The sequence below is a fragment of the Bufo gargarizans genome, chromosome 3 (genome assembly GCF_014858855.1).
Source record: "Bufo gargarizans isolate SCDJY-AF-19 chromosome 3, ASM1485885v1, whole genome shotgun sequence".
NCBI lineage: Eukaryota > Metazoa > Chordata > Amphibia > Anura > Bufonidae > Bufo > Bufo gargarizans.
The window spans coordinates 263688143-263701527 of NC_058082.1; the positions used below are offsets into that span (position 1 = coordinate 263688143).

General features: G+C 41.0%; 1 protein-coding gene across 1 annotated transcript in view; it reads left to right on the plus strand.

The window, feature by feature from the left end:
• The window catches only part of LOC122931526 (dynein beta chain, flagellar outer arm-like), a 466905-nt gene that overhangs the window by 170574 nt on the left and 282946 nt on the right, over window positions 1–13385 (plus strand). The window contains exons 52-53 of the mRNA XM_044285594.1: window positions 6490–6554; window positions 6967–7129. Coding sequence (XP_044141529.1) covers window positions 6490–6554; window positions 6967–7129 — 228 coding nt within the window. The remainder of the gene's footprint in view (window positions 1–6489; window positions 6555–6966; window positions 7130–13385) is intronic.

The following is a 13385-nucleotide window of genomic DNA, read 5'->3' on the forward strand; positions in this document are numbered from 1 at the left end:
AACTTTTTTTCGTAGTGGATTTAATTAGGCTTTGACTGTATACCGTCAAATTGCTAAGACATACTCGTTACATTAATTAAACCTAAATAAATTGGATATATAACTATTCAGGTCTGTTACAATGAAATGCCTAAATCATCACAGTAACCAGATAGTTGGTTTTAGCAGTCCCATAATTACTTACTCTCACGTGTCACCAAGGTCTGTCAGTTAATTCTAGTGCAAGTACGACTGCTGATGAGAATTAATCTGCTGATCTAAATAACTCCCCGAATCAACAACCCATCTCCATTGAACTAGTAGCTTATAAGGTTATTACACTCGAGAAAAGTGTTCAGGTTCCTTTTGGTCGTGCTTCCACACTATAGAAAAAACACACCAGCCTATGTGAGCTTCCACAGTTCTGGCCACAAGAGAGGCCAGAAGTTTTTCCTATAGTATATAAGCACAACCACCATTAATGGATTACAGGGTGGTCATAACTATAGAAACAAGCAGTGTATAAAGTGATGGAAAAATAAATCAAGCCAGCAAAGGAAGCAATATAGATTTTAATAATATATTAGTAAGTGGCTTGTATTACCTTTCTCCACATGAAATGCCACTTGCTGAAGAGACACAACCCCTTTAAGCTGTATTCAGTAGAATGCTGAAGATGGATTCTTCTTAGTAAACTTGGTGTTGCTAAGGGGACACTTTAACCGCCTCCGGACCAGCTAATGCACGGATGCGTCCTGGAGGTGGTCGATTCATTCCTCCTGGACGCATCCGTGCGTCATCTCACGAGAGGCAAGACTTCCTGTGAACGCGCGCACACAGGCGCGCGCGTTCACAGGAACGGAAGGTAGGAGACAGGATCTTTTTTAACCCCTAACAGGTATATTAGACGCTGTTTTGATAACAGCATCTAATATACCTGCTACCTGGTCCTCTGGTGGTCCCTTTTGCTTGGATCGACCACCAGAGGACACAGGTAGCTCAGTAAAGTAGCACCAAGCACCACTACACTACACTACACACCCCCTGTCACTTATTAACCCCTTATGAACCCCTGATCACCCCATATAGACTCCCTGATCACCCCCCTGTCATTGATCACCCCCCTGTAAGGCTCCATTCAGATGTCCGTATGTGTTTTACGGATCCACGCATCCATGGATCGGATCCGCAAAACGCATACGGACGTCTGAATGGAGCCTTACAGGGGGGTGATCAGCCCATATAGACTCCCTGATCACTTCCCTGTCATTGATCACCCCCCTGTCATTAATCACCCCCCTGTCAGGCTCCATTCAGAGGTCCGTATGTGTTTTGCGGATCCACTCATCCATGGATCGGATCCGCAAAACACATACGGACGTCTGAATGGAGCCTTACAGGGGGGTGATCAATGACAGGGGGGTGATCACCCCATATACACTCCCTGATCACCCCCTGTCATTGATCACCCCCCTGTAAGGCTCCATTCAGAGGTCCGTATGTGTTTTGCGGATCCACGCATCCATGGATCGGATCCGCAAAACACATACAGACGTCTGAATGGAGCCTTACAGGGGGGTGATCAATGACAGGGGGGTGATCACCCCATATACACTCCCTGATCACCCCCTGTCATTGATCACCCCCCTGTCATTGATCACCCCCTTGTAAGGCTCCATTCAGAGGTCCGTATGTGTTTTGCGGATCCACGCATCCATGGATCGGATCCGCAAAACACATACGGACGTCTGAATGGAGCCTTACAGGGGGGTGATCAATGACAGGGGGGTAATCACCCCATATACACTCCCTGATCACCCCCTGTCATTGATCACCCCCCTGTAAGGCTCCATTTAGAGGTCCGTATGTGTTTTGCGGATCCACGCATCCATGGATCGGATCCGCAAAACACATACGGACATCTGAATGGAGCCTTACAGGGAAGTGATCAATAACAGGGGGGTGATCACCCCATATACACTCCCTGATCACCCCCTGTCATTGATCACCCCCCTGTAAGGCTCCATTCAGAGGTCCGTATGTGTTTTGCGGATCCACGCATCCATGGATCGGATCCGCAAAACACATACGGACATCTGAATGGAGCCTTACAGGGGGGGTGATCAATGACAGGGGGGTGATCAGCCCATATAGACTCCCTGATCACCCCCCTGTCATTGATCACCCCCCTGTAAGGCTCAGACATTTTTTGGCACAAGTTAGCGGAAATTTATTTATTTATTTATTTTTCTTACAAAGTCTCATATTCCACTAACTTATGTCAAAAAATAAAATCTCACATGAACTCACCATACCCCTCACGGAATCCAAATGCATAACATTTTTTAGACATTTATATTCCAGACTTCTTCTCACGCTTTAGGGCCCCTAAAATGCCAGGGCAGTATAAATACCCCACATGTGACCCCATTTCAGAAAGAAGACACCCCAAGGTATTCCATGAGGGGCATATTGAGTCCATGAAAGATTTACATTTTTGTCCCAAGTTAGCGGAAAGGGAGACTTTGTGAGAAAAAATAAATAAAAAATCAATTTCCACTAACTTGTGCCAAAAAAAAATATAATTTCTATGAACTCGCCATGCCCCTCATTGAATACTTTGGGGTGTCTACTTTCTAAAATGGGGTCACATGTGGGGTATTTATACTGCCCTGGCTTTTTAGGGGCCCTAAAGCGTGAGAAGAAGTCTGGGATCCAAATGTCTAAAAATGCCCTCCTAAAAGGAATTTGGGCACCTTTGCGCATCTAGGCTGCAAAAAAGTGTCACACATGTGGTATCGCCGTACTCAGGAGAAGTTGGGGAATGTGTTTTGGGGTGTCATTTTACATATACCCATGCTGGGTGAGATAAATATCTTGGTCAAATGCCAACTTTGTATAAAAAAATGGGAAAAGTTGTCTTTTGCCGAGATATTTCTTACACCCAGCATGGGTATATGTAAAATGACACCCCAAAACACATTCCCCAACTTCTCCTGAGTATGGCAATACCAGATGTGTGACACTTTTTTGCAGCCTAGGTGGGCAAATGGGCCCACATTCCAAAGAGCACCTTTTGGATTTCACAGGGCATTTTTTACAGATTTTGATTCCAAACTACTTCTCACGCATTTGGGCCCCTAAAATGCCAGGGCAGTATAACTACCCCACAAGTGCCCCCATTTTGGAAAGAAGACCCCAAGGTATTCCGTGAGGGGCATGGCGAGTTCCTAGAATTTTTTATTTTTTGTCACAAGTTAGCGGAAAATTATAAAAAAAAATTTTCTTACAGAGTCTCATATTCCACTATTTTGTGACAAAAAATAAAAACTTCCATGAACTCAGTATGCCCATCACGAAATACCTTGGGGTGTCTTCTTTCCAAAATGGGGTCACTTGTGGGGTAGTTATACTGCCCTGGCATTTTAGGGGCCCAAATGCGTGCAAAGTAGTTTGAAATCAAAATTTGTAAAAAATAGCCGGTGAAATCCGATAGGTGCTCTTTGGAATGTGGGCCCCTTTGCCCACCTAAGCTGCAAAAAAGTGTCACACATGTGGTATCGCCGTACTCAGGAGAAGTTGGGGAATATGTTTTGGGGTGTCATTTTACATATACCCATGCTGGGTGAGAGAAATATCTCGGCAAAAGACAACTTTTCCCATTTTTTTTATACAAAGTTGGCATTTGACCAAGATATTTATCTCACCCAGCATGGGTATATGTAAAATGACACCCCAAAACACATTGCCCTACTTCTCCTGAGTACGGCGATACCACATGTGTGACACTTTTTTTGCAGCCTAGGTGGGCAAAGGGGCCCACATTTCGGATTTAATCGGCCATTTTTTACAGATTTTGATTTCAAACTACTTTGCACGCATTTGGGCCCCTAAAATGCCAGGGCAGTATAACTACCCCACAAGTGACCCCATTTTGGAAAGAAGACACCTCAAGGTATTTCATGATGGGCATAGTGAGTTCATGGAAGTTTTTATTTTTTGTCACAAGTTAGTGGAATATGAGACTTTGTAAGGAAAAAAATAAAATAAAAAAATTCATCATTTTCCGCTAACTTGTGAGAAAAAATAAAAAGTTCTATGAACTCACTATGCCCATCAGCGAATACCTTAGGGTGTCTACTTTCCGAAATGTGGTCATTTGTGGGGTTTTTCTACTGTCTGGGCATTGTAGAACCTCAGGAAACATGACAGGTGCTCAGAAATTGAGAGCTGCTTCAAAAAGCGGAAATTCACATTTTTGTACCATAGTTTGTAAACGCTATAACTTTTACCCAATTTAAACAATTTAGACAGCACTCCAGTATTAGATTAATGAACTGAGGCAACGTTTCGGGCAAAAAGCATGCCCTTCATCAGGCTAGTTGCGTATGCATGGATGGTCGGCCATGCCGGCTGTGATCATTACGTGATTTCCATATAACTTTTACCCAAACCATTTTTTTATACCCAAACATTTTTTTTTATCAAAGACATGTAAAACAATAAATTTAGTGAAAAATGTATATATAGATGTCATTTAAAAAAAAAAAAAATTACAACTGAAAGTGAAAAATGTCATTTTTTTGCAAAAATTTTGTTAAATTTCGATTAATAACATAAAAAGTTAAAATGTCAGCAGCAATTAAATACCACCAAATGAAAGCTCTATTAGTGAGAAGAAAAGGAGGTAAAATTCATTTGGGTGGTAAGTTGCATGACTGGGCAATAAACGGTGAAAGTAGTGTAGTGCAGAAGTGTAAAAAGTGGCCTGGTCATTAAGGGTGTTTCAGCTAGCGGGGTTGAAGTGGTTAAAGACAGTTTTTAATAAAATTACACACCTTTCTCTAGTAAAGTACTGTATATTACAAAAGTTATTTAAACAACTGTCTCTATACTTATTTTTTGTTGAAATTACAATTACACTTTAAAGACTCAATCTTTTCTCAGTTTTTTTGCAACTCCAACAGCAAGTGACTTAGGGCTCTTTTACACTTGCGTTGTCCGGATCCGGCGTGTACTCCACTTGCCGGAATTACACGCCGGATCCGGAAAAACGCAAGTGAACTGAAAGCATTCGAAGACGGATCCGTCTTTAAAATGAGTTCAGTGTTACTATGGAAGCCAGGACGCTATTAAAGTCCTGGTTGCCATAGTAGTAGTCTTACAGTCCGTGCGGCTCCCGGGGCGCTCCAGAATGACGTCAGAGCGCCCCATGCGCATGGATGACGTGCCATGTGATCACGTCATCCATGCGCGTGGGGCGCCCTGACGTCACTCTGGAGCGCCCCGGGAGCCGCACAGATGGTAAGTATACTGCTCTCTCGCTCCCCACTACACTTTACCATGGCTGCCAGGGCTTTAGCGTCCCGGCAGCCATGGTAACCATTCAGAAAAAGCTAAATGTCGGATCCGGCAATGCGCCGAAACAACGTTTAGCTTAAGGCCGGATCCGGATTAATGCCTTTCAATGGGCATTAATTCCGGATCCGGCCTTGCGGCAAGTCTTCAGGATTTTTGGCCGGAGCAAAAAGCGCAGCATGCTGCTGTATTTTCTCCGGCCAAAAAACGTTCCGGTCCGGAACTGAAGACATCCTGATGCATCCTGAACGGATTTCTCTCCATTCAGAATGCATTAGGATAAAACTGATCAGGATTCTTCCGGCATAGAGCCCCGACGACGGAACTCCATGCCGGAAGAAAAGAACGCAAGTGTGAAAGAGTCCTTAAGGAAATCTTTGCCAGGTTTGATTAATGCTAGGACTGATGTCAGGATAGGTTATCATTGTTTCATTTGTGAAGTTCTGACCTCTAGACCCCCATATAATATCACAATCATGAGGCTGTGGTGCTCCTGGGAGCACCATGTCCCCTTCATTATATACACAAGCACAGCATCGCATCTGAACAGGCTGCTTTGCCTGGTACTGCAGTTGCAGCTGCAGCCACATTTGGCGGGGTTCTGGATTCAGACCCCCAGCAATCAAACATTGATGCCTTGTCCTGAGGACTTCTCCTATAATATTCTTAAGTGGTCAGAATTCAGGTTGACTTGAATTTTTTTATTCATATATGCTGATGTGCTGTCTATCCATGTTATGCTTTTAATCATTTTGTATGTAGTAATTGTAATGATTATAAATAACTTTTTACATACTTGTAGAGTTATATTCACTCAGCCCCATTCACACATTGTGAAAATAAATTAGCATTGCTTTTATGGTGCTTACTAAAGCATTGTGTGGCAGTTTATGGTGTTATTTAGTTTTCTATAGTTAGCATTTTGTATGTAAAGCTCTTTCGTCTACATTTGGTGCTCTTATTTGGGTCCTGTATAACATGGTTATTTCTGCACTGTATGAAAGTATACTGTATTGTATATTGTGTGTGAGGGTAGGGGGCAACATAGTACTGCTCATGGCTTCATCCAACATGAGCCTGGTCCTTTCTGGGGTACAGCTAAACATTAATGTGTTTGAGAGAAATTAACAAACATTTGCTCTGTTTTATCAGAATTTTTTATCTCAGCAAACAATGAGCAGATAAGGATCTCCGACTCAGTTCTTGTTTTCTGGGAGGTAAGCAAAACTTTTTTTTTCATGCTCTCTTTATTAAAACAATAACAATAAGCTCTGCCTTTTCAGATATTTCTCATATATGTTGCTTTTTATTTTAGAATTTGATGTAGTTTTTGAAGAAGCTAATTGTACTATAGTAAATATTATCAATTGAAATTTAGTTGATTGAAGCTCACCCACTTTAATTAAGAATTACAAAACAAGATGTAAAGAAGATTTTGACTCGTTTCTATTTGCCGTATTTCTATTTGGAACTTAGATCCTGCTAAATGAAATAATGTGATTTGAACACTTTTGAATTAGAAACTGAACAGTGGGTGGCACTGTGGTCACATGAAACATGCACAACCAAGACCCAAGATCAGTTGTTTTGTTAAAGATACCATATCATCTCTTTTCCACTTTTTTTTAGCTTGAAACATTAGCTAATGTGAGTCCTTCGGTTTTGTGCTGTGTGGGTATCCTGGCTATGACAAGTGATGATATAGATTGGAAATTGCCTCTCAAAATGTGGATGAAAACCCATGCGGAAGACCGTCAGTTGCATCTACTCCAGCTTACTGAGACATACTTAGGTAATTAAGTTCCTTCTCCTTATCACTCAAGTCTACACGTCAAGGCATCACTTACCTTTAAATCAAATTTACATCAAATACATTTTTGTTATTGCTTTTATTACTGAACAATTTGAAAGAGTAACAGGTCAAGTTGATCCTGTCCATCCAGTGATCCACTTGGAAACCTATGTGGATATAGAGTACACCTCAGGGTGAAAATTCAAGTTTCCAATCTATAATTAAATTGTAGCGTTTTATCTTATCCATTTCAGTATAGGGCAGAGGGCAATGTAGGAGGAGCCTGACATTACTGTGACTGTTCTCTTCCTCCTGGTGTGATAGATAGCTAAATAGACAAAGCACTAGATATATGATCTAAAATAACTTGAATATCAATTGCAAATACTAATTACAAACAGTTTTTGTATGTGAAACTTGCAAGCTAATAAAGACATGTGATCACAGCAGCATTAGCACTGATTCAAGCAGGTAGTCTCTCCCTCTACAGTGTGAGAGCAGAAGGAATGAGTTCTGACTTAGCAGGTTTTTTATAAACAGTGACCATGACCGGGCTGCAGCTGAACTGTAACTGTAACAAGGCAGACAATGATAACAAAATCCTGTTAGATGGAGAGCTCTGCAGCACAAACAGCTGAAATTTGCAGTGGAAGGTATAACATCTACTGTACAGGGACTGCACATGAGGTTCTAATAGTGCTGTAAGTTTTTTTATTTTTAACTCTAGGGATGTCTTAAACTCTCATTGCTCAATGGGATATCATGTTTTAGTTTTCATAGGACTACAGCCCCTGCAATAAAGCATTGGAATAGCACTGTATATTACCACTAACCATATATACCATAATATTACCAGAGTTCACATATACCAGAGGATCACATGCTCATAATATATCTGTCATAGTCTTTCTGTATTAGATACAGATTCCTTAAATAACTGTGAGTTGTAGAGTTGTAGTACACATAGTATCAGTATTAGTGCATATGTAATAGTGTCAGTGGTAGTGCACACAGAAATCAAGTTCATCCATAATAATGACAGCCTTTTCACCTACATTATATAATTTAACCATAATGTATATCTATGCCAGTATACTGTTATACATGCAAACAATAGAACTAGGGAATAGGGATTATTCTGGATTAAAGTGGTACTATACCTACTATACATGAAAAATGGAAGCTCTTTGTGCACATTTTTGATCAAACCTGTGTCAGGCCCATCTACCAACGTCACAGTGGCTTCTGCAGATGGGCACCTAACACTAACAGAACTGCCTCTCCTGGGCCTAACCTAAGCCCACAATGTTCAGGGCGGTGTAGGAACCAGCTATATTTATACTCTGCTTAGAAACCCTGGGCAAATTCCCGGGGAATGCTCAATCAAAAGGAGGGAGCTACTGTCCAAACATACTACAAGAAAATTTAGACTAGCACACCAGAATTCACAGGTGCACATCCATAAAGTTAGCATGCAGACAGCAAACAAAAAAACGTATGGCAGCACACCATTACACATGAAAACAACAGAACTAAGGATTAGGGATTATTCTGGATTAAAGTGGTACTGTACCTACTATACATGAAAAATGGAAGCGCTTTGCACACATTTTTGATCAAACGTGTGTTGGGCCCATCTACCGGTGTCAAGGTGGCTTCTACAGATGGGTACCTAACAATAGGAGAACTGCCTCTCCTGGGCCTAACCTAAGCCTACAATGTTCAGGGCAGTGTAAGAACCAGCTAGATTTATACTCTGCTCAGAAGCTATGGGCCAGATGGCTGGGGAGTGCTCAATCTAAAAGGAGGCAGCTACCCTCCAAAAACACTGTAAGAAAATTTAGACTAGCACATCGAAAGTCACAGGTGCACATCTATAAAGCTAACGAACAAACAGCAAGCAAAATATGGCAGGACACTGTTATACATGCAAACAATAGAACTAAGGATTAGAGATGATTTTGGATTAAACTGGTACTATACCTACTATACATGAAAAATAGATGCTCTTTGCTCACATCTTTTGATCAAGCGTGTGTCATGCCCCTCTACCAATGTCAAGTTGGCTTCTGCAGATAGATACCTAACACTAACAGAACTCCCTCTCCTTGGCCTAACCTAAGCCTACAATGTTCAGAGCTGTGATCAAAAATGTGTGCACCTACCAAAATATTTAATTGTTTTAATAGTTTTCAGACAGACGTTTTTTGCAAAGATATCACATGAGCTTGGAAGTTACTGAACAGTTATTATTGAGTTTGACAAGAGTTGTATTTTTTTGTCTTCAGTAAGCTGCCCCTAGTGTTAGCTGTAGGTATTAAAATTTTTATCATTTAACTAGTAGTGTGTAGGGAATTTGGGCATCTGGCACTGTTTTTTAAAAGTCAGCTCTGACTCTAGGAACTTAAGACCATAATGCTTTTAGTTTATCAAAATTCACCCAGACGTGGCAAATAACACTTATTATTGAAAAGGATTTTTTTTTGTTAACAACAATGCCTGATTTATATCATTATTAAACTGTAAGGCCACTTGCAGACTAGTGTTTGTCACTCTGCGAGTCTGCAGCGCAGCTCCCGGCCTGAACTCTCAGCGCTGTCGGGGTCACATAGCATTATATTGATTTATGATGCTATGTAACCCTTACAGTTCTGGAATTGATTGGATAACATTGACATAATGCTGCCAGTGTTATCTAATACATTCTAGAACTGTAAGGGTTACATAGCATCATAAATCAGTATAATGCTATGCCACCCTGGCCAGGAGCTGCACTGCGTACTCGCAGTGTGATAAATGCTCTTCTGCAAGGGGCCTAATAACGAATATCTTCGCAAAGGTTTTTCTTATTTTTGTGGCTTCCAAGGTCCCCTGTACAGATGTTGATCAGAGCAATTGAGTAGGTGTAATATCCTGCTACTTTAAAATACATTTAGCTATTGCTGCCAAAAGCTAATATTTGGTTTTGTGAAGATACCCCATGAAGATCTGCTCAAGTCTGCCCATTCATTCTGAGTACAGAGTGCCAATTTAGACAATGCATTATTTTTCATTGTTGATAAAAAGTAGCAACTTAATTTGAGAAGGAAATTGTATTAGATGAGAATTTTCTTCAGCACAGTAACTAAAACATGGTTTCCGTTTATTGAGTAAAATTGGTGTGATTGCCACCAAAGGCTGCATTACATTGGTGAACTGGAACCTTGATAAAGGAATTTTATGTTGCAATGACAGGAATAGATTTCCAATTTTCTGTAGAATTACACTATCATTGCTCATGACTCAGGCAATTTAGCTTGCTTTACAGAACTCGTTGTGGGCTGTACATCATATTGACAGCCTGATCTTTCTGCAGTGCATGGATTTTGATGAGATATTGTAAAGTGCAATCATAATAAATTATTTTCTATTGTGAACTTGGGCAACGTTAACAGTGGCGTACTTTCAATGGAGATATACCACGCGACGGCTGGCTATGGGCCCCATGGTGGAAGGGGGACACAGCACTGATCTGGCTTTGCACTTTCCCAGCCTAGTCAAATGAATCTCCTGCAGCTGCCACTAGGAGGAGCTCACTACATAGAGATGTATACAAAAGCCTGATTTCCTATTGTGTTTTATTGTACCTGTATAAATTCATATATACCGAGCTCCCCTTACGCTGGGTTCACACCTGAGCGTACTCTGAATGCGCGATTTTATTGGGCGTTTACATACGCGGCTCCGGAAACAAGCAAACATCCACTGTCACGCGTCCCCGGAAGTCTATGTGCGGGAACGTGCGACATTACACCCCAAAGGAGCTCCAGTACTTCTTGGGGCTTAGGGCGTTTTACAGCGCGTTCGTACGCTCTGTAAAACGCTCAGGTGAGAACCATGCCCATAGGGAATCATTGGTTCTTGCCTGTTGAGCGTTTTACAGCGCGTAGGAACGCAGGTGTGAACCCAGCCTTAGTGGTGGCTGCAAGAGTCCAGAACGTTATAATTTTCAATGGGATATGGCGTTCACTGAGGAAGATTAATCAGTGTATTTATGGCAGTTCTATAGCATAAATATATTGAAAAATATAACATTTGGGATCAAATGACCTATTTTTGGACATGTTAAACTGTCACACATAATATTGATAATCTCCATCATTATAATTGTAGTTTAACCTGTCAGTGACCAGATCTTAGTGACAAAGCAGGGTTTTTTTCTTAATTTTTTTAATTGTATCATTCCGAGAGCTATAACTATTTTATTTTTCCATCGATGTAGCTGTACAAGGCTTTTTTTTTTTTTTTTTTTGGGAAAAACAAGAGGTAGTTTTTAATGGCACCTATTTCTGGTGAGGGATAGGAAAAAAACTTTAATTCCGCCAAGTGTTTTTGTAAACATTACAACGTTCACTTTGTGGCATAATTAACATGATTACTTTATTCTCTGGGTCAGTATGAGTATAACTATAAGAAAGATATATAGTTTTTTATGTTTTACCAATTAATTGCACACAAAAAAACACATAAAATAAAATGTTTTTGTATTGCCACATCCCAAGACTCAACTTTTGTGTTTTTCTTTCTACGGAACTTTGTGAGAACTAGTTTTTTGTGGGACAACTTGTCGTTTTCATTGGTACTATTTTGGGATACATAAGTCTTTTTATTCCTTTTTTTGTGGTGAATAAGCAAAATAAAATCAATTCTGGCAAAGTTTATCTAATTTCTTTTTTACGGAGTTCACGATGCAAGTGCTCTTATACTCCTGAGCCCTCTTATACATTCAGGTAAAAGATTTGGGTTTTCCTAAAACTAGGAAGCACAGCATAATAATGAGAGGACTTACTTTTCACACTGTCACATGCTGGACACAAAATATTGGGTACTGAAATGCTATATCTGAGTAAAAATTGCAATTTTCACTTTCACATTCACACCTGCTGTGAATTCACTTTTGAGCTCCTTCCCTTCTGAGCCCTGAAATGAGCCTATACAGTAGTAGTTTATAACCACATATGGGGTGTGTAACGGATCTCCTAGCACCCCGACCGGGTACCTCTGTTGATGGATGCTCCCAGTGCTTCCCGAGGACTTCAAGTACTCGGCTCTACACCAAAACCACCACAGGAGACAGGAACAGCTCTTACAAGAGCTAGGAGTAATAGCCAGGGGAGTATACACGTATAGCAATCGCCACACACGAGACGAGGCTCTATGTTGAATGTAAAACAGCAACTCTTTAATGGGTTATTTTCAAGCATTTTATGCAGGTCTCCTAGCAAGGGACACTCCCCCTGGGGCCCTTGTAGAAGACTGTGACAGTTTATATTTTAGCCAATCACATGCATTTACAGTATTGAAACCTTCCCAGCAATTGTACACAAAACCCCCTTCCCTCTGTCTGTAACGCAATCAACAAAATACAATGAGCATTGTCTTTGACGCAATTAACTAACACATTGGCATTGTCTGAGACGCAATTAACTAACACACTGGCATTGTCTAAGACGCATTCAACAAAATACAATTACCAAACGTAATGGGCTAACTTAATCACTCACAGACAGAAAACACATTTTTCCCAACACACAGAAAACACCTCAAAACCCTGCACATCCCCATAATGTATACATCCATGGATAGCTCTGAAATGGGTGCGAACAACATATCCTAAAATCACCCAGATCCAGGCAGGGGTTCCTGAATTCCATGGAAGTCACATTTGGCCGGCCGCAAGCATGGCTTTCCTGCCCAAAACAGTTCCACAGATTTAAGCTGTGCGGCCGGTCTGTCTTCTCCTTCAAAGTTAGTATGGTCCATAATTCTGGCTCAAGAGGCTGGCAACCAGGCCCCTCCAAAACCCAGTGGCGAGGTTGGTTTCGCCACAGGGTGCTTCTGTATACAGGAGAAATTGCATAACAAATTGTGACGTGTTTATCTCCTATTACCCTTTGTGAAAATGACAATTTATTAGAAGAAATTAGTTTACTTTCATTTTCATGGGCAAATGTTTTTAAATTTTATGAAACGCCTGTGGGATAAAAGCACTCAGTTCACAGCTCGATAAAATCCATGAGAGGTGAAGTTTCCAAAATAGTGTCACTTTTTGGGAGATTTGAGATTTTCACTGTAGGGGTACCTCAGAGTCTCTTCAAATGTCACATGGCACCCAAAAACCACTCCAGCAAAATCTGCCCATATGGTACTCCTTCCCTTCTGAACCCTATGGTATGTTCATACATCAGTTTAAGGCCGCATATGAGGTGCAGAATCA